The sequence below is a fragment of the Thermobia domestica genome, chromosome 13 (assembly GCF_964235325.1).
Source record: "Thermobia domestica chromosome 13, izTheDome1.hap1.1, whole genome shotgun sequence".
Classification (NCBI taxonomy): Eukaryota; Metazoa; Arthropoda; class Insecta; order Zygentoma; family Lepismatidae; genus Thermobia; species Thermobia domestica.
This window is the reverse complement of record NC_137466.1, coordinates 103,902,557-103,923,855: the sequence shown is the minus strand read 5'-3', so window position 1 is coordinate 103,923,855 and position 21,299 is coordinate 103,902,557. Positions and strand designations below refer to the sequence as shown.

Here is a 21,299-nt window from a genome sequence, read left to right as displayed (position 1 = left end):
TAAAATTAGCGGTAATTTAATTTCGCTGTAGTGAATTCAGCATTAAATTTTCGTTAAGAGTAGGATGCGAGGAAATAAGACTATTATATCAGTGATTGTCAAACCCTTTCGGCTCACGGTGGCCTTCACAAGACAGGAATTTTCCACGGTGCTCTAAGGACACAACGCAGGCAAACTCTATATTAGATGTATTGTGATTATTAAATATTTAAGATCAACTGACATTTCCTAGCACTCCATAAGACATCCAAAGCGTGCACGACCCACGATGCTTCACTTTGAGCTCATTTCACTCAACTTTACACCATCAATCCGGCATCACGCTCATTCAATCTCACAGTCAGAACATTGTATTGACCTCCAACTCACATCGCGGCTCACTCAAGCTCACGATTGTAACATGATTTCTACGTCACGCTCACTCGATCTCACGTTCAATCCATTATGCTCACATCATCATCTCGACATCACGCTCACAGTATTATCTCCACATTATGCTCACTGAACCTCACACTAATATCATCATTTCGATATCACGCTCAGAATATCATTAAGACATCACGCTCACTGAACCTTACACTCCCTTCGTAAGGTTGAGATTCAAACGACTGTGAGTTTTGAACTTACAATTGCCGACTTCATGAGTTCGGATACTTTTACGCGTGGCACAACCACTGAGTTATATAATCACAACTTGGTTGCGTTTGCAGCACTACCCTTCACTATAAATGAAAAGCAAAATCCTTTAGCATCTCAAAACATATTAGCATCTCAAAAGATGATAAAACGACGAAAATGTCTATCAGTGTTAGCGTGTAATTTCAACACTAGGGCCATCACTTTCCTAGGGTTGTCATAAATATATAGTGCACATAGGAACAACAGATGGCAGGACTTCTTTCATGTAAATGTTTTCAGGAAATTCATACACTCACAAAACTATTTTCATGAGTGATCACAGGCAGAGATGTAATAGAACGTATATGGAAGTATACAGCGTAAATCTAATTTTTAAATACTCCAGAGTATACTAATCCTATATTTACGAAAAAACGAGCATATATGGGGTAGGTATACAGCGTCAAGTGTATGGCTACCGAAAATTCAACCATTACATCACTGATTACAGGAAATGTCATACGTTGTTTCACTACTTGGAATAAATGTCAAATATACCGCGTAGAGCTTTGGTTATACAAAAAAAAAAGTAACAACTGATACAAATTCTCGATATAAGTTACTACATATTTATGATATCCTAAGAGAGTGATGACCTTTGTGGTGAAATAACACGCTAACAGTAGCAGTGGTAGACAAATTGAGTTGTTTTGAACATTATAATTTTTTTTCTGCAATTATATTTTTTAACTTTGTATATTTATATATTCGTTCTTTTGAATAGAGGTCAAATTATGGTCTTACAGGTCTTACAGAACTCTATTCTCCCTAAATCCGGTTAACAGTAATTGAATCCCTTGGATTGCTAACCCTGTCATTTAAAATTTATCGTGAAAAGTAGAAATTTAATTAAAAAATGTAACTATGTAATTATTTTTGTTATTATTTGTAAGCCATTCATATACAAAATATTTATTACTATCTTCTTTTCTGATAAGTGAATTTCATTTATATATTCTTAAGTAAATATCTTAGCTCTTTTTCTAATGATATTTTACCCGTATGCTATCCTAATAGGTATATTATGTAAGAGGCAATAAACCCTATTAAAAATGGTTAAATATTTTGAGAATACATCTTATAATTTTCGTACTACTTTCCAGATAACTGATAATCTAATAAAGAAATAATCTTAGATTGGAATTAATCTATCCTTCATATAATAATAATATAAAAAGTTTTAAAACTAATGGAATGCAAACTTCTTACTTTGTTAAATTTATTCTTTAATTTAGTAACATTTGTGTGTAAGGACTAATAGTTTGCCTTTAAAGTAACTTATTTATTTTTAAATAAAATTTTGTTAACCAACGAGCATTTTGCTATTCCGATTTTGAAATAATTTACTGTTGTATCCAAGCTAATTATATTATTGATATGCACATATTCGTCCATTGTACACTAGTTCCATGAATTTAAATAAAAAAAAAATAAATTATACAGGACTATTTAACAACTCCAAACAACAATCTTCTCCTTCGGTGTGGTCTTCTTCGGTTTGTTCGACGCCATTTTGAATCTGTGATGATGCCAGTGTAGCCCATTGCTTCATGTTGTTCTCTGCTCCATCTCTCATGACGCTCAATTTTGGATTCATTTGTCCCAAAGACTATAGAGAAAAGATAATATAAATTACATTTAACGTATTTCTTTAAAATTCGTATTTTGCTCATTTATGTTTCAAAGTCGTGCAAATTCATACAGTTCTAATGACAAGCTCAAAGGTGTGAAACAACAGAATATTAAGCTCGAAAATAGACTTCGAGCTCGAAAACTTTGTTCGGATTGTCAGAAAAAAAAATAGCAAAAAAAAAAAAAAAAGAACTTTGCAGGAAATATGACAGGAAGTTATCATGAGAACAAAGAAATATAAAATGGTTCGTGGATGTATAGGAAGTTACACATCTTTGCACCCATTCTTGCAGCACGCCTGTGATATATTCTAGCCGTTGGAGATTGGAAGACGTTGGATAGAAATTGCCGAACGGTACAGAGTAAAACACATATGGATTTAGATAAAGCCATAGACTCCTTTTCTTAAAAATGAAAGTCTAGAAAAAATTATGTCGATAATTGGAGTTGTCTGGTAAAGGATTGCCAATTCTTTTTGTGAAAATGAAAGAGACTTTTTTTTTTTTACTATCGTCAATTATTATTATCAATGAATAAAAATACCTAAGCTAGAAAATGGTTGAAAACTATGCAGAAATCTCACTATATTTTAATATTTCTAAAAGAAGATGCCTATATAAGAAAGAGGAAAAAAGTAAAATAAATGTTAAGAATTAAGGTTCTACCGAGCAACGCACCTAGGCAGGTTGCCGACCGGGGCAAGAACTCGCCTTAGCGTTTCCCCTCTGTCCAACCACACCAAAACACTCCCCGACAACACCTGATATTGGTATCACACAAACATTCCCTTATTCAATTTTTTCTTCATGTGGTAAAGAATGATTTCAAAATTACAATTTAATATTTAGTACAAGATAAAACACCAAACTAATTAGTATTTGATTGTCAAATAATCTGAGAGTAGCATGCTTGACATAATCTTATAGCTTTATTATAATAACTGCAAATCATGATGATTTTGGAATTATATTGGGATGTGCATATGTGTAGAATGAATCAACCGTCTGTTGCTTTAGAATAGAATATTTAATATGACAGTCAAACTGTTGTCTCGAGTATTACATTCGGGCATTTTGCAAATCTCTTAAACCGATGTAAGGTAAATGAAAACACAAAAAGCTGGAGGTTTTCACAATGTCCTCTAAAGATAGCTTTGAAGATAACTTATACTCTATGGATATGATCCTAAGGTTGGTGAGGCGTTGTCCTGTTAAGTTTCTGAGGTAATTTTTTATGATTTTTAGTTTGCTAAAACTCCTTTCCTTACCTTGTTTTGAAAATAAATATTTGCCCAGTTTTGCGACCCCCAATCCGACGCCCGGGGCGCAAGCCCTGTTCGCCTCACCTGAGTTACGTCACTGATTCTACCTGCATTTTCGTCACTGAATTCGCCATTTTGCTGCCATTTTTTACTACGTGAGATATGGGCTCTCGGATTAAATCAAATCGGAGGACGGGAGAAAGATTAAAAATTGTACTAGGAATGACTGATCCTGTGTAATTTAGTTAAGTTTGGATCAATAGCAAAATGGAACCAAGGTTATTTTGGGTTATAGAAGAACTTGGATTATGCGGAAAGGGAGGCAAAATGTTTGATTTCATAAACTTCTACAACTACAACATAGTACATTGTTAATAATGTGTATATCTTGCGATAATACACAATCTTGACACAAGTTAGATGTCTTCAACCCCGTTAGATAATATAAATATAGAAATATATATTTTTAATCATAAATTAGTTTCAATTTTTTGCTAAGAATTTTCCTGCACATCTAAACGTGATTTAATAAATTTGAGAATTGCTTTCTTATATACCAAGGAAGAATTCTCTTAAAATGGGATTTCAATTCAAATTTTCATTCATGGAGAAAAACACTTTCATAAGTGAGAAAATCTTCCTCATATATGAGAGAAATAGAATATGATTTTTTCAAAAGTATGATTCATTTATAAGAGAACGGTTTTGGGTGACGTATAAAAGCTAGTACTGAAATCCCACTGAAAACGTGTACAGTATTTTTTTAAATGTACTGATGTTTTACAGTAAAAATTACAGAAAAGTGTTGATTCTCAGAAAATTAGGCTCCATGAGTGGAGATGAAACTATATATATATATATATATATATATATATATATATATATATATATATATATATATATATATATATATATATATATATATATATTAGTATTATAAAGAGAACTTTTAATTCTTGTAACTGAATAGGTAAAGCTGGATGGATAACTTTTCACTTTGGAACGAAAAGTTTCCGGTTTCGAATCTTCCGACCGGTCTGTCTGATTTTGTTCATTTTTTTAAATACATGCAGTCACTTTATTTCAGTAATGATGACGATAAAGGTTGAAAACAAAGGACACTTGTCCCCTGGGAAACCTTACCTCATACAAAGGTAAACAGATATCAGTGATCCAACGTATTTGCAGTTGAGGCAACTCGTGCTCCCTTTCCCTGTCCATAAGCGCTTGCGGCTGGATATGAAGTTCGTGACGCTCCTTGTCTCCTTGGACGAAAAACTCTGCTGTGACAAGTTGAGCAACTCTCTGTTGAACTTCCCATGGCTTCGTCGAGGCAGCAATGTCAGAAGCAGTCATCAGCATGGATCGAAGGAGCTCTCGGTGCTCTTCCAAATCCCAGCTGTACTCTCTATTCTCCACCAAAGAGAAGAACTTGGGGCGTAGTCTGTCAAAGGAAAGGAGAATATATATACATACACGTAATCACAAACAGTGAAGAAAGTCTAAAGTTACACATTTCCTCAAGTAAGCTGTAAGCAATGGCAGATCCACAGAGAGGGCGGAGGGGGTGGCTGTCCTCTTCAAAACTCTAATTTATTTTTTTTCAATTTTTTTACTTCCAGCGTTTATTTCTTAGGGAACAAAAGTACAGTCTTTTCCCGTCAAGCCAGTTTGTGTGACGCAAGCTTGACAGAACTTAACCGAAATGTGTGGTACTTATGCAAGAATATATTTGAAAAGTGGATGTGTCTGGCCCTAGTTCCTTGGCCTGGTCGTTGTGTTACTCAAAGGAGCAATTGCATACATAGTCGTATTAAGGAAGATGAGACGATGCAACCTCTTAAAAGTTGAATGGAATGTAGGGCCCGACTATTCCTTGTTCTCAACCACAAACAACTACGGTACTCTATCATAATCATTCTTTTCCATTAGTCATCCATCCTCTTTAGCTTAAAGCGAATAATCATAGGATATTAAATTAAAATACTTCATTTACGTATTTCTTTTAATTGAAAATGTTGGTCTTGTCCAAATTATAGACATTTTATATTAATTTTTATTTTGATAATTAGTTTAAGTACCTCATTTTTTCGTCTCTTCCCCCAAAATAAATAACACACTAATATGGCAAGATAACCTATGCACTACCCTGTATATAAAAATATACATACAACATATAAAAGTGTAATATATTTTGGAGATTTTGGCACCAATTTATATAAGACGTGGATCTACATATGGCCAGATCTATATATATAGGGCCAGATTTAGGAAGGTACACCGCTGCACGTGCACCCCCTTTTTGTTATAAATATACTTTATCTAAAATGAGAAGCTAAAAGTGAAAATAGCAACGCTTTCCGAAACTTTCTGCCATTATTTTTTCGTTTGGTGCTTAAGAGAAAGCAGAGCTTTTAGTAGGGTAAAAATAGCCGAAAATTTCACATAAACCAGAACTAAATACTATTGAAATGATTTTTTGCTGTAACGTTAATGGGTGTGGGTACTCTTTATAGGCGAAATGCTAAAGCATGGAACTTTGCGAAAATTGTTCTATGAGTACTTGAATTTTGGACCACAGTTTAACAAATTTTGCTGTTTGGATTTATGTAAGACATTTGATATAACCATAATTATTGTTTATGTGTATATTTTACATATTTATTTTGTCTCTAGTAATGTTTTAAATTATTAAATTGAAAATACTTATTATATTGCGACATTTTTCTTATACAGGGTGGTTCAAAAGACTGGCACCATAGGACAAATAGGTAAAATATATGTGTAACATATTTATATAGCTAAAATTATTTTGTACGTTTATTTTACATATTTATTTTACTTTTGTGTAAAATATTTTACAATTTGCACTTATTGTAAGTATTTTCATTATCCTTTCAGGTGTCTTTAAAAAATTGTAGTGAAGTATCAAATTAGTAAATGATTAATTACAGTTCCACAAAAATGGAAAGAACCAGTTACAAGGATGATCTATGCGTCATATGTTAGAAAAAACCGACGAAGAAACAAACACAGTAATCAGGCGAGGATTACCATCGCTAACAGCAGCTAATCTCAACAGGGAAGATAAAAGAACTGCACAAATATCTTAGTGAAATATCTGTCATGCAAAGCCCACCATTTGTTCTAGTACATCACAGCTGCCGCCGTCGTTACACGCATGAATATTACATAAAAAAGGATAAAGGAATTGCAGGACCGGGGTGCCCAATAAAGAAACGAAACTTAAGTTGGACGATGTACCTTTTGACTGGAAAAAGGACTGTTTTTACTGCACGAAACCAGTGCACCTAGCTCATCAAAATCGAGCAAGGCGAGATGGCTTCACCGTTCGCACCATACCATTTGGTGAACATGTTCTTTCAGTGTGCAAAACACGCCAAGACGAATGGGGAGAAAGAGTGGAATGTCGAATGCAAGAGTGTTTCGATTTAGTAGTAGTCGAAGCTGTCTATCATAGTAATTGCCATACATTGTTCATGTCTAAAAAGAAAGAAACGCTACCAATGGCGGGAAAAGCTGCAAAATACCGCGGGCGGCGAAGTAACGTGAAATTCGCAATAGCATTTGATGCACTATTGAGTGGCTAGAGCTATGTTCTGATTCAAGTCTGTATAGTTTGCAGGATCTTCATGCAAAGATGATAGAACTTGCTGGGAATGATGATGTGTGTATTCAGAGAAATGGTTTAAAATTAAGTTGCTTGAAAAATATGGAGAGCATATCACAATAACAGAGTTAAATGGAAAACCAAACGTCGCGTGTTTCAAAGATATGGCAAGTTATATTATTAACGAGAAATGGGATGAATCAAAGAGAGACAACATCGAGGAAGAAAAAATAAGAATTATTACAGCAGCCGCTAAGTTAATAATTGCTGATATGAGATGCCATAAGCAACAAGGGAATGTGTATCCTGCCCCATCTCAAGTTCGAAATATTCAGGAATTGTTAAATTTTACCCCTCTTTCTTTGAGAACAATGCTTGAATGTATAATTTCTAAAGACGTGAAGGTGTGTAGCATCGGACTTGCCATAATGCAGTCGGCAATGCCAAGAACTGTGCTTTCCCCGCTGCAATTTGGTCTTGCGGTAGAACTCGATCATGTATATGGATCTAGGTAGTTGATTGACGAATTATGGATTTTGTGTTTCGTATTCAGAAGTTCGGAAGTACAAGCAGGATGTGCTAGAGTGCAGTAATTATGACGTGATCCATTCCAATGCTCCTCTACCTGCTTTTGTCCAGTGGTCTGCAGATAACGTTGATCACAATGTCGTCACTATTGATGGAAAGAGGATATTTCATGGTATGGGGATCATGAGAGCAGGTGTCTATACCAGCACTCTTCCGCAGGATGCAGTCATCAAGCGAGGGGCAAAAGTTAAAAGCGTTGCGTCATTGGTTAAAAACTGTGCCATTCCCATCCGAAATATTCCATCAATTCGCCAACTTCAACAACTTGAGTTCGCTCCAATGTTGCACTTACAAATGCCACACACTCTGCTGCAATCACTCAATTTTGATCTCCTGTGGCACATCCATTCTACATTATACGACACTGAAAATAATCAATTCAGCTGGAGTGAGTTTATGCAGGCATATTCTACATCTGAAGCCTCTTCACCATCTCATATCACATTACTTCCCCTTGTGAACTTAAACCCAAATGATGATATATGTATCTACAGTACACTCTGCTATATTGAAGAGCAAGCCAAAAAGTTACAAGTACCCACTCCATCCGTAACTCTGGGCCAACCACTTCTGATAAAAACCATTCAAATTGTCAATAGTATTGGTCTCAACGTTGTTTGTCGCTTAGGTCCGTTTCACATGCTAATGAGTTTTTTTAGGAAGCATAGGATCAATAATGAGTGGATCTGGCATATCTGAATTACTTGGAACAGTATATGGAGAAAACACGGTTGTTCATATGCTCAACGGAAAAGAATTTTCAAGAGCATCGAGAGGACATTTTTTTGCACAGAGCGCGCTAATGTCTATCTTACTATCATCAGTCTTGCCCCCTATACCCTCCCATGAAGAATATGAGTATGTATTTGGTTCTAACCTCCAACATATCACAGATGCTGAGTTTACAGATCTGAAAAATATCTGCAGTTATATTGTAAAAGTTGATGAAGGAACTACAATAAATCCAGCGCAGGGTAATATACTATCGAAAGTGGAACAACGTGTCAACGAGCTGAAGCAAGAATTGTCTGTGCAATCTCGAACCTCAAAGTTATGGGTACAATACATAGAATGCATCAACACTGTTCAGATATTTGTAAGGGGCGAGCGAGAAGGAAATTGGAATATACATCTTGCTGCTGTGACATGCATGCTACCCCTATTTGCTGCGACAGGGCACAATATGTATGCTAAGTGTGGACGGATATACCTTCAGATGATGCAGCAGTTACAATTTACACATCCGTGGCTATACGATCAGTTTAAAAACCATGGAAATCATGTCATCCGTCGAACATCAGAAAACTGGAAAGGAATTTCCTCAGACCTTGCAACTGAACAGAGTATGATGCGTGTTATAAAGAGTAGAGGAGGTTTAACCCACGGTTGTGGAATGACACAAAATACGTGTGACACATGGATTCAATGCATGCATATATTTGGAGAGATGCATTCTGCTATGACATCTTTAACTAGAACTGAACGCCAACAGAGTGGACAACATTGTGAACTATTGCCCTCACGTATGAAGAGGGACCGGAGTGATCGAAGACTTATGATGCAATGGCTGAAAAAGCATAAACCTTTTTCAGTATACGACTCATCGTTGCGTATAATGGCCACTGGCGTTATAGCAAGAGTTGATGACAAAGTGAACTGTGAAGATGCAGACGTTGTTGGTAATGGAATACATCAGAAGTTGGATGGCAAACCTGGGAATGCCGTTAGATTAAAGAAGACTGACCAAACAAAAACATTACTGCATGTAAGCAAAGAGTTCACATTGGTAATAGTATTCATAATAGTAATAGTATGAACTCACTCCCACACCATCAGCGTTATTCTCTGGAGAGGTCATGAGGAAATCATCAAAAGCTGCACTAATTCATTCACTTATGAAAGGATTTGAGAGCCTTACGCAGCAGGCATCTGAGGAACAACCTGAGCTATCAGAATCATTCGTCATTGATGACGGATCTTTGCTTCGACGTGTGATATGGTCTAAACACCAGTCATGGATGGATGTGCTTCAGCCATACTGCAATTTTTATGTCAACATTTTCATGTTCCATGCATAGTAGTATTTGACGGGTACACAAATGGCCCTTCCATCAAAGACCATGAGCATCAACGTCGAAGGATTCATCCTGCAGCACCCGATGTGAAAATTTCATTGAGGATACCAGCATACGATAACCAGTATGCGTTTCTCTCAAATGACAACAACATTAATCACCTAATAGATTTGTTGTCTACAGAGTTGAGTGCAAATGGTCACATCATCTACAGAGCACAGAATTATGCTGACACGTTAATTGTTTCAAATGCAATTAACATGGCTCTTAAGAAGGAACAAGTTACAGTTGTGTCGGATGACACGGATATAATGGTGATGATGTAGCATCATGCTGAGGACTCGATGGGTAAAATTTTCATGAAATCACTTGCAAAGGAAAAGAGGCATGAACATAAACCACTCTATGATGTCAGAAGTATCCAGCGTCACATTGGTCCACTAGTTTGCAGGCATCTCCTGTTCATTCATGCAGTTAGAGGATGTGACACAACGTCAGCACCCTACAAACAAGGAAAGGCAAAAGTTCTGAAAACAATTCAAAAGAATGTAACCGCTCAAGAATGTGCAGAAGTATTTCTTTCAGATAATTCGCCAATGGATTCAATCTCAAAAGAGGCAAGCAACTCTTCGTCATTTTGTATGGCGGTACACAAACTGATGATCTCCCTCTAGTTCGTTACACAAAGTACACGCGAATGACAGCAGTAGCGTCAAAACCAGTTCCCGAGCAGCTCCCGCCTACACCCCGAGCCGTGCATTTTCATTCGTTAAGAACTTACATGCAAGAACAATAATGAAAAACTTTATCAATGACAGAAATGGATCCTCTTGAATGGGATTGGGTACTCAAAGGTCAACATCTTTATCACGAAACTACTATGAACCTCCAGCACCTGACTCCATCTTAAAAGTTGTACGTTGTCAGTGCAAAGCACTGGGAAGAATATTATGTAGTAGCATGAGCTGCTCCTGCAGAAAACATAAATTAAAGTGTGTGTCTGCATGTCGATACTGCCATGGCAATGGCTACACTAATGGTCATGAAAGCGTAAGCATTTCCGTAGACGATTCATCATGCGATGAAAGCTTCTAATTAGAAAAGAAATATGAAAAAATACCCTTAAATTCACAATCAAACGTTGTGCTAATGTGCGTCAATATACCGGAACACTGAAGTGTATGTATCGTAAACTCTGAATTCGTGAAGGAATTCGCAATGAACGCAGTGGGACGTGTGTGAATGTGTATGAGTACTGTATATAATGTAAAAAGTGTATGGTGTATAAGAGTTCATAAAAAGTAGTGCTTATATTAAAGTAAAACTCAGAACTCTCTAGCAAGGAAAGTGATCAAAATTTGTTTTATTAGTGAACCGAACACGGAACGGGTCATTAGGACTCGCATGTACAGAGGTGAAGAAGTAATAAATATTGGCAAGGAATGCAATCAAGACAGCATATAGAGAGTAACTTCACAAACAAAATAAATAATAACCAGCAACTTGGTTGCAGTTACTTGCATACAAGGTTCAGAAACAAGGAATGAAACATTTAAATTAACGAAACATAAAGTTATAAGAGAATTCATAGAAATATTTTGTGTTTAAATCAAATAATAAAGTATTCATACAGGATAGAAACAGGCTATGAAGTATAAATCATCATAGTGAAATGGGAATTCATACATATATATTTTAATTATTTTTACAGTGGGGAATCCGAAAACAACAATTCGAATTTTTTAAAGGTGACTCAGGGGCAATATGGTGAAAGCGCTGGGGAGACTTTCATTTTACAAAATTGCAAACTACGTTTGAAAATATTGAATTTTTATTTTCATCCATGTTTACCTCGCGACTCAGATGCATATTTTATCCGTTTGTTTTATCGTGCCCGACTTTTGAGTCACCCTGTGTATAACCATCTATACCAATATTGAAATTTCAACACATTGTGACTATAAATTGCCACTGTCTTGTTACGGACGAAATATATATTGTACTGCATGCATAAAACAACTTTTGTGTGTACTAACTGGTATTACTTCAATAGTAGCATTTGTTTCAAAAAGCCATTTTGCGTTACAACTTCAACCTGGAATATCTCGAATTTCGCAAACTTCCAGACTTTAGCATTCTCTGGTTAATTCACTCATAGCTACCTGATTTCATATCCCAAAGAACTTTTCAATAGTATTTAGTTCCGGGTCAACCTCTAATTTTACCCTACTATTTATAAAAGTAATAATTTAAGTCGTTTTATGAAGGTTGAAAGAAGAGGATTCACCAAGCAAAACAATATAACATTAGTCAAGTAGGAAAGAAAACAGAAGCCAGGAGGAGAGAATAATATTTTTTCCTGCATATCACTTGCGATCCTCTTTACAATACTCGCACTCTCCCGTTGTATGTATCAGCGTTGTCAAGAGTAAAGAATATGGTCGCATGCCACTTTGAAGAGTTTCAGTGTGATTGGTACGACGTAGTTATTGATGCACCCTCATCAGAAAACCCTGGATACGACCATGTATATATATATATATAAACGTACTCCTGCCAAGTTTGCTCTATTGTGACAAAAGGCAAACAATGACTAGTCAACTTTCTCTCTTCCTTCCTTTCTTGTTCTTAAAATTATTGGTTATTACAATATAAATAAGGAGGGGAGAAAATAGAACAAGTGAATAGCTTTCGATACCTGGGTAGTATTCTTAGTAATGACATGAAATACGAACGTGAAATAAAAGCAAGGATAGGAATGACGAAAGAAGCCTTTAGAAGAAAGAAAAGTCTGTTTTGTTGGACCTTGAACAAAGAGTTGAGAAAAAGGCTCATAAAATGCTTCGTGTGGAGTGTTATACTGTATGGGGCGGAAACGTAGACATTACGTAAAGGTGACGAAAATCGACTGGAAGCCTTCGAAATGTGAGTGTGGAGAAGAATGGAAAGAATTAGTTGGGTCGAGCGGAAAACGAATGAGAGAGTGTTAGAAATGGTGGGTGAGAAAAGAACACTTTTAGATATTATTAGGAAGAGGAAGAGAAACTGGTTGGGACATTGCCTAAGAAGAGATTGTATCCCGAGGGACGTTCTAGAGGGTATGGTGGCGGGAAAGAGAGGGAGGGGACGAAGGAGACTACAATTAATGGATGATATTAAAACAGAAAGATCATACGCGAAGACGAAAAGGTTAGCGGAGGACGGTGGAGCATGGAAGCTTCTCAGCTGCGGCAAGCGACCTGCCAATAAAGGCAGAATATCTATGATGATGATGACAATATAAATGAAAGAAGCACTAAGTTTTGTGTTAATAGATAGCTAAACTGTTATTGGTAAGCGTTTAGCGTTCTTATTTCGTTATTGGGAGCTCACAAGCAGGGTCGCAACTAGGGTAGGGGGCAAGCAGGGCACATGTCCTAGGCTCGTGTTTTCTCTTGTCTGACCACATATATCATACATGTTGGTAGAAAGTCATTCTACATAGACATCCTTGCCATCCCTACAGGGTTCTCTTGCTCCTTTGCTGCCAGAGCTTAGTTCCGTACCCCGCCCGACAAGCTTAAGCGTTTTTCCAAACGTCCTTTAAAAGTTGTAAAGTAGATCTAAACTAAAGCTAAGGAGGTGCCTGTTTGTTAGTTCATGTGTGTAATGTTGCTTCGTTTCCATATCAATCATTAGTGCGTTTCTCGACTCAGATTTATTGGGACTTTTTGATTCTTGTTTTGATTTCAGGAATCAATCCCGATAGATTGTCACTTTGATCATGAACACCTTGTATGTGTGTCAGTGTGTTCTTCTAAATGTTCTTGTTTGATAGTGATGATGATGATTAAGATTGTGAAAGAACTTGCGTAATGAGGATCAATTGGCGACATTTTCGTGATCAGCGTAATCAACTTATTCAGAACATTACATTTCTAGCAAAGTACAGTTAGAAAGTCAATTTGTTTATCTGTGTTATGCAAGGTAAATTTTAGTTTAGCAAATCCGTGTGAATAATATTGTTGTATTTTTTTTTTTTAGATGAATCCAAGAAATCCTTACTACTAAAGGTATTATCTATATATTAAAATGCTAGATTTATATGTTTTATGGCTAAGAAAATTTTATATGTTTGTAACCAATCCTGTGGGCAGTCAGTTCTCGGGAGCAGAGGTTCTAAAAAGATGCTGTTTTCACTGATCGATTGCAAATTTTGTGCAAATTGTTCAGTTCTAATTGAATATTAAAAAAATGACCGTTATTTCTTTATTACATTTTTAGGGGTTTACTGGAAGTATTGAAATTTTTAAAAAAAGCATCATATCCTAGGAGTTATACATTCCCACACCACACATTTGTATACGGTGGTAGTATATCTCTCCGGCGTTTGTTTCATAACCAAATGATAATGAAAAACGAAGGCTAATTACTCATCCAGTATAAGATGAATCTTTATCGTTTGGAGTGTTTTGCCCAATGAACACCATATAACACTGACATTATAATTAATTTGCTTATTGCATACTGCATGCAAGAAGAAAGAAGACACTGAAACGTACATGAATTAGAAACTCCAACTGGAAGTAGGCTCAAATCTAGCAAACAATGAGAAATATTGAAAAAATAATCGAAAAAATCTCCCCTTTATGATACCTCTTAGCGATTTTTATCAAGATGTCCTTCACTTGTGTCTGTAAAGTGACAAGTACAGATCTTATGAGGAATGACAAGGAGATTCATACTCATATCTGAATAATGCGCTGTGTAGAGAGCGCAGGTTCAGCTAGTTTTAATTATAACTTTAAAGTTGCAGACAGTTTAGATTTTACTTTATAGTGGTTTCTTATTTTAAAACTAAAAGTTACACGCAAAATTATTTCGAAAAATTTTGAAACCCATGACAACTGTTGTATGTATCTGTGGTTTAAATTATTTACATTACCATAATAGAAACAGATATAACACTAGTTTAATTATTTTTTAATTTTATAATGCAATTATGTAACCTTCTTTTACAAGACCTTGGCGAGGAGAAGCACATAATTTCCTGTTGAACAAGGTGACACAAACACTTGTTGCGGGCCTGCCCCCAAGTTCAGAACCCATAATCAATCATCCAGCGAGTTTTCCTCAGTTCGATCAGGAGAATGTCAGAGCTTTGAACATTATCTTTCCAAAAAGTGGTTGTAATTGTTATAGTTTTATCTGAAATTCTGTTAATAAGTATTTTCTAATTAAATTAGCCCTTTTCAATTATGTTCTCAAGTTTCTCAAAAGGGGCAGAGTGAAACCTATTTCCTGTTAAGGAGCATAAGCGCCATTTCAGATGAGGACAGGGAGGCAATTGCGCCATTTGTGTCACATATACTTTAATCAATAATAAAGTAGTATAGTAATAGAAACTATGAAATTATCTATATTCGTTAGAGAATCTTGCTTTCTCTTTTTTTCAAGCAAAATCTCAAATAATGTTTCTATTGGAAGGAGCACTAAACTAAAAATATAGAAAATCCTTTTATGCGAATACAAATTGGATAATTCTGGGGTCAATCCTGCGCAGTTACAGTTATTAATAAACTAACATGATAGCCTATGGAATCCGAAGGTTTAATGCAGCGTTCACGAAAGCTACCCATTGACTTCTGCCCTTAGCCAACTAAATCCATTTTCTTAATTGAATTCCTACTTCTGCGAGATATATTTTAATATTGTTCTTCCACCTGCGCATTGGTCTTCCTAATGGCCATTTTCTGATTGGATTCCCAGTCTAAACTTTGAACGCGCTCCTACTTTCTTCCATTCTGGCTACATGACCTGCCCACCTGAGCCTCCTAGACTTGATGACCGAACTGTGTTTGATAAACGGTATACATTACGCAGTTCCTCGTTATGAAGTTTTCACGAGTATAGCATGTATTAGGAGGTAAGCGCTCTACCACTGAGCCACTGCCCCCCCCCCCCACAGACAGACAGATATGTAACTGCCCATAAACTAGAATGGAAAAATCTCGCTTAAATAAGTATAATTTCCTACTATACTGAGAAAAAAAATGTAGGTGGCGTACTTAAAAAGGTAGGCTATATGCGTAATTTCTGTACTTTTCGGACTTAACATACAACAGACGAATAACTGAAAACGCATGTTTTATAATACTTTTCATATAAGTGTTCCATCTATACGTATTTTCTGTATGACTCAATATAGGCGATCAGGATCTCACATACAAACGAACGTAACATATAGCTGAGGAATATAACAAAAGTATATGCATGTTATATACGGAAAACTGTTAGATATCAGACATCCTGCAACGGCATGATGTAACATCTAAGGGTAGAGCGTATGTAGCATATGGATAACGTACGCTCCATACTGATTTCTGTAGTAAGCAAGAGAATTCCGTATATTTGTACAATATACCGCTGTTCGGAGAACAGATTTTTCTCAGTGTATATTGAGTTAAAAATGCAAAGGATTACGACTTCAAGTTTCCACGTTTTAATTTAGGTATTATACTCACTCTTTTAAATGCACCATTCTGGTTGTTAACCGTTAAAATTACCCGTCACACAGCTAACTGAACTCCTTAAGTAATCACTGTTTCTTTTATTAGTTCACTAAAGTACTTTTTTCTTTCTTTTTTTTTTTACTACTGGTATGATACGCTCTTCTTTTTTACTTTCCTTTTTCTTTCTGTCCCAACAACTTCAAAAGAGAGATGGCAACGAACAGCTTTAATCTCTAACTTCTCAAGTTCTAATCATTCCTAATTAGTTAATTAAAATTTAACGATCCAATTTCAAGAAAATGTAAGTGGCAGAGATGGAAAAGGAGCAAAGATTTTGCAAGAAGAATTGGTAACATGTTCACGTGGCGTTGTATTTATTTTCCTCAAAGCGATAATGAACTTGTTAGGGTATATTAATAAAATCAAACAGAATCCAATAAGTATATAGAAAAAAGTATACACGGTACCTAGTATATACGTTTCTCTTCCTCTCTCTGTCTCTCTCGGATGTTTCAAAAGTCCCTTGACATAGGGTAACCCTGTTATTATCAGAGTTACAACAAAATATGAGAGGGGAAACTGTCTCCAAATATAATGTTTACAATCTAAAATGAAGAAATTTTTCAAATCGGACTAGCTCTTTGGGCTGTACACTCTTTATGAACACAATGTTAATGAAAATACAACCTTGCCATTACCGGGAGGTGGATACATTTTGTAAGAGTATAGTGAAGGGGGGGGGGGACATGTTTGAAATGGGGGCTGGCCATCGACTGGTTAGCGTAAAAGACAGTAACTTTAACTATATTCACTTAAGTTGTGGGTAAAGATAAATGGCAACGTTGCATTTTCATTTAACATTGGGCACATAAAGAGTGTACAGCCCAAACGGCTAATTCGATTTAAAATGTTCCTTTACTTTAGATTGCAAACATCATATTTGGAGACAGTTTTCCCTCTTACATTTTGTTCTAACTCTAATAATAACAGAGTTACCCTATGTCTTACGCTATATATATATATATATATATTAGAGTGGTCCATATTTTTAGATTTCGAGATTTTTTGAATCTTACCCCCCTAAAATAATCCCGTAAATGAAATGAAATCTTTGAGTTTAACGTCCCATGATTATGTCCTTTTGACTAATGCAGATGATGATTAAAACAAGTGAATGATGATGGAAGTATGGGGGGCGCAGTGTCTCAGTGGTAGAGCGTTCACCTCCGTTGCTTGGGATCCCTGGTTCGATCCCAGCTCGCGCTAAGTGAGGTTTGTGCTGGACAAACACCGTGTGCGTGGGTTTTCTCGAGTTCTCCCGTTTCCTCCCACTTTCCTCATTGTATCATTTCATTCATTTCTCATCATCACCATCCCCTATAGCCTAGCCGGCATAACTCTGGGACGTTAAGATTTCATTTCATGATGGAACAATTTGTGGAATGGTAAGGTGGGAGGAAGCTGGAGTGCCCCGAGAAAAGGGGCGGACACGATGTTGTCCACCATAAACTTATCATAAACTACAGGCATTCCGGGTAGTAAGAGCGAACTCAATGTCAAGTTTTTTATTTATCAAAAACTAAAACAATAAATATTTCAATAATAATAATAATAATAATAATATATTGATAGAAGGGCGTTTAGTGGTCTTCACCCTTATGAAGAAAATATAAAACGCATTTTTTTTTTTCAAAACAAGTCTTTGTTGGCTTCGCCCTTAGTAACCGAAACGGTATATACTTTTGTATACACAAAGGTGATGGAGTAATAAAAATTCATAAAATTTATTCATGAAAGAAGATATTGAAATAATTTTATCTCAGTTTCAAAACCAATAAGACCATTTACATACGCTAAATCATACATAGAATATGCATGATGCATGTCAAATAAGTAAGAGAATTTTTTGCTACATAAAAGAAAAAGTGTTTGCTTATTCATGACACAAGATACAAGTCATTACTATCTTCGGTTCTAAAACATAGTCTGTACTTCCTCCACCAAATTTTAGACAGGATTAAAAATCCGTTAAATCACATGTATGGTGATGTTAAAAAAATGAACAGTATTTACCAAAAACTTTATATACAGATTGTCCGTAAGTATTTCTGGGCTGTTGCCATCTTTGGCCATTTATCCCGTCACGTTTTGAGGGATGACGTCCCTCTGCGAGCACAATATCCGGAGAAAGGGAAGGAAGAGGCCTGGGACTTATAACTTAGGTACCATTCCGGCATATGCCTGGTGTGAATGAGGAAAACCCAGGAAAACGTCATTCAGGGTGGCTGGCCTGAAAAAGCGTTTGAAACTTTTTCAACGGAGTGTCCCCACAGGGAATCGAACTCGGGACCGCTTGCACCGAAGGCGGGAGTGTTAGCGACTACCTAAACAAAGATAAGATGATTTCTGCTTTTGACGCTTCTTTTACAGATATCTTACCCAAACATATCACCTATGAATCACGGCAGAAAACTTTTCAAAAAAAAAAAAAACAAAAAAAACCTGTACCTTGATCTCATTTTGTCTTCACGAATAGGAAGCATTTACAAGGGGAAAACGGAAGGGAGACTAGCGAGGTATATATAACTGGAATGATTATTATGTGGTAAAATTAGGAACCACTAAGCTACAAATCCCATTCTCATGGTGCAAGATGTGTTTGTCTGAAAGTTCGCTCCCAACTAACTTAATTTTTATTTTTCTTATTCATAAGCTCATTCTTTCAGAATAATTTATCTAATACTGAGGCACAAATTTCTTTAAGAATATGAAAGCTAATGGAAGGAACAGTGGCGGATCTAGAAGATAAAAACTGGGGGGGGGGCAGCCAATACTCAGACTATGACAGGTATATATAAACTTTCAAAATATATAAACAATAGCTTAAATTATTTTTTCACTGAAAAAACTGGGGAACCTAGGCCCCCCGGCCCTGGCCTAGATCCGCCACTGGGAAGGAGAAAAATTAATTCAGATGTGTGGAGAAAGAAATGTTGATATCCCTTTATTACGTACTTGTTTTGCTTTTTGAGTCCTTTAAACATTTCTTTCAAATATACCCCCCATCCAATGAGTAAACTTGAACAAATAAATTTTTAATTTTACCTTTAGGCACAGATAGCCTAGATACACAATAGCAACCTCGACAGTGAAACGTATTTTTCAAGTACTTGACAGAATGATCGTATAGATGGCACTAATGTCAAACGAAATATTTTTCTCCAATGAAGAATCTGTTACAATTTTAGATTTTGTAAACATGGTTTTAAAAATATAACAACAATTAAATTTTCCAGAATATATTAATGCATTTCTCAGTCCTCATAGTTCTAATTAATATTCATTTTTACTTTGCTTTCACACTAACGCTACCTATACGACATTTCTATGAAATACTTGAAGCATATGCTTCCCTGTCCAAACAGCCGTTTATCCTTTGGTTATCTATGCTTTAGGTCACTATTTTAATACTTACTGCAAGTACACGGAAAGGTCAGTGGCTAAAATGCTCTGCTTTAGAACGTTCATAGCTTTCGAGTAACTCTCAGGAGAAAGGCCAGAAAATATGTTGTGTCCCTGAAAATAAAACAATACATTACAGCAAAGTATACGTATGAAATTTAGTATTTCTATATAGAAATTTTAACATCAAAACTTATTCAGGAGAGCAAAGTAACTTTTACAGTGCTCACCTTGTTTCTTACGAGCCTCTGGATTAATCTCAGACTAAAGGGTGCCCACAGATGAGTTGGGGGTGCAGTTTTCACTCATTAAATTATTTGCAGGTGCGATGAAATGTGAGATGAAAGGTGTTGGTGTACATATTTTAGTATGGTAAATGTTTATTTTTGCACAATATTTTGCTCATGGGGATAAGGCTAAAATCCAGAAACCTCCCTTACGTAGGCCACCGCTATTGATAATGTCTTATTACCTAGATTTCTAAAACTAGTAAATTCCCTCACATTCACTCGGATGATTCTCAAGTAATTTGATACCCTCACCCTCTTTTACATTAATCCTCAATCAACTCTCTCATACTATCACTCACCTTTACCCTCAAATATTGTTGATGCCCTTATTCTCACTCACCCTTATACTCACTCGACCTCAGCCTCAAATAATAACGACACCTTTATCCTCACTTATCCTCACAATCATTTACCGAAATGAGGATGTGTTTGGCTCTTTACGAAGACAAAATAATTGGGGGTGCACAAAGGAGGTGTATGTATATAAGGTGTCATATATTTAAATAGTTGAGTAGTTACACTATCTCCATATGATGATCATTCTATAACGGTAACCAAGAAAATTATGTTGCTTTTTGTGGAGGTCTGTGTTCAATTGGTCCTCACACCGTGACTTGAATGTGAATGGAGATAAGGCGAACGTCAGTTGTTGATATGGGTACCGTATGTCCAACATATTATCTGGTTGTGGCAGTTCAGTTACACCGTGAACTTGCGTCAGGATAAAGAGAACATGTGACCTCCACAGAGCGTCATAAGGGCGTGTGTTCTATACGAATTCAAACTAGGATCTCTGTAGCGGGGCGGAAGATATTCCAGGCCTTTGGTGAGGGTGTCGTGACTATGTGGACAGTGCAGCGATGGTTTAACAAGTTTAAGGACGGTGACAAAACACTCGATGATGCACCACATGTTGGAAGACCAACGTATGTAGAAAATGAAGATCTTCAGGCAGCAATTGAGGCGAACAGTGACCAGACATGTGAGGAACTGGGACTACAGTTCAGTGTGAATGGAGAAACCATTCGGCACCATCACCATTAACTTGGGAAGCACTACAAGCTGGGTCAATAGATCCCAAATGATTTGACTCCGGGCCAGAAGGCAACGCGAGTAGGTACGTGTGTTTATTTGCTGTCTCGTCTGAGGAAGGAGCCATTTCTGGACAGGATGTTGACATTAGATGGGAAG

At 36.3% G+C, this 21,299-nt stretch overlaps 1 protein-coding gene across 1 annotated transcript in view; it reads right to left on the bottom strand.

The window, feature by feature from the left end:
• Positions 1 to 2,064: 2,064 nt before the first annotated feature.
• The window catches only part of LOC145668405 (dual 3',5'-cyclic-AMP and -GMP phosphodiesterase 11A-like), a 713,632-nt gene continuing 694,397 nt past the window's right edge, over positions 2,065 to 21,299 (bottom strand). The window contains exons 17-19 of the mRNA XM_081736207.1: positions 19,832 to 19,932; positions 4,715 to 5,015; positions 2,065 to 2,287 (exon numbers count right to left, since the gene is read on the bottom strand). Coding sequence (XP_081592333.1) covers positions 2,114 to 2,287; positions 4,715 to 5,015; positions 19,832 to 19,932 — 576 coding nt within the window. The 3' untranslated portion in view covers positions 2,065 to 2,113. The remainder of the gene's footprint in view (positions 2,288 to 4,714; positions 5,016 to 19,831; positions 19,933 to 21,299) is intronic.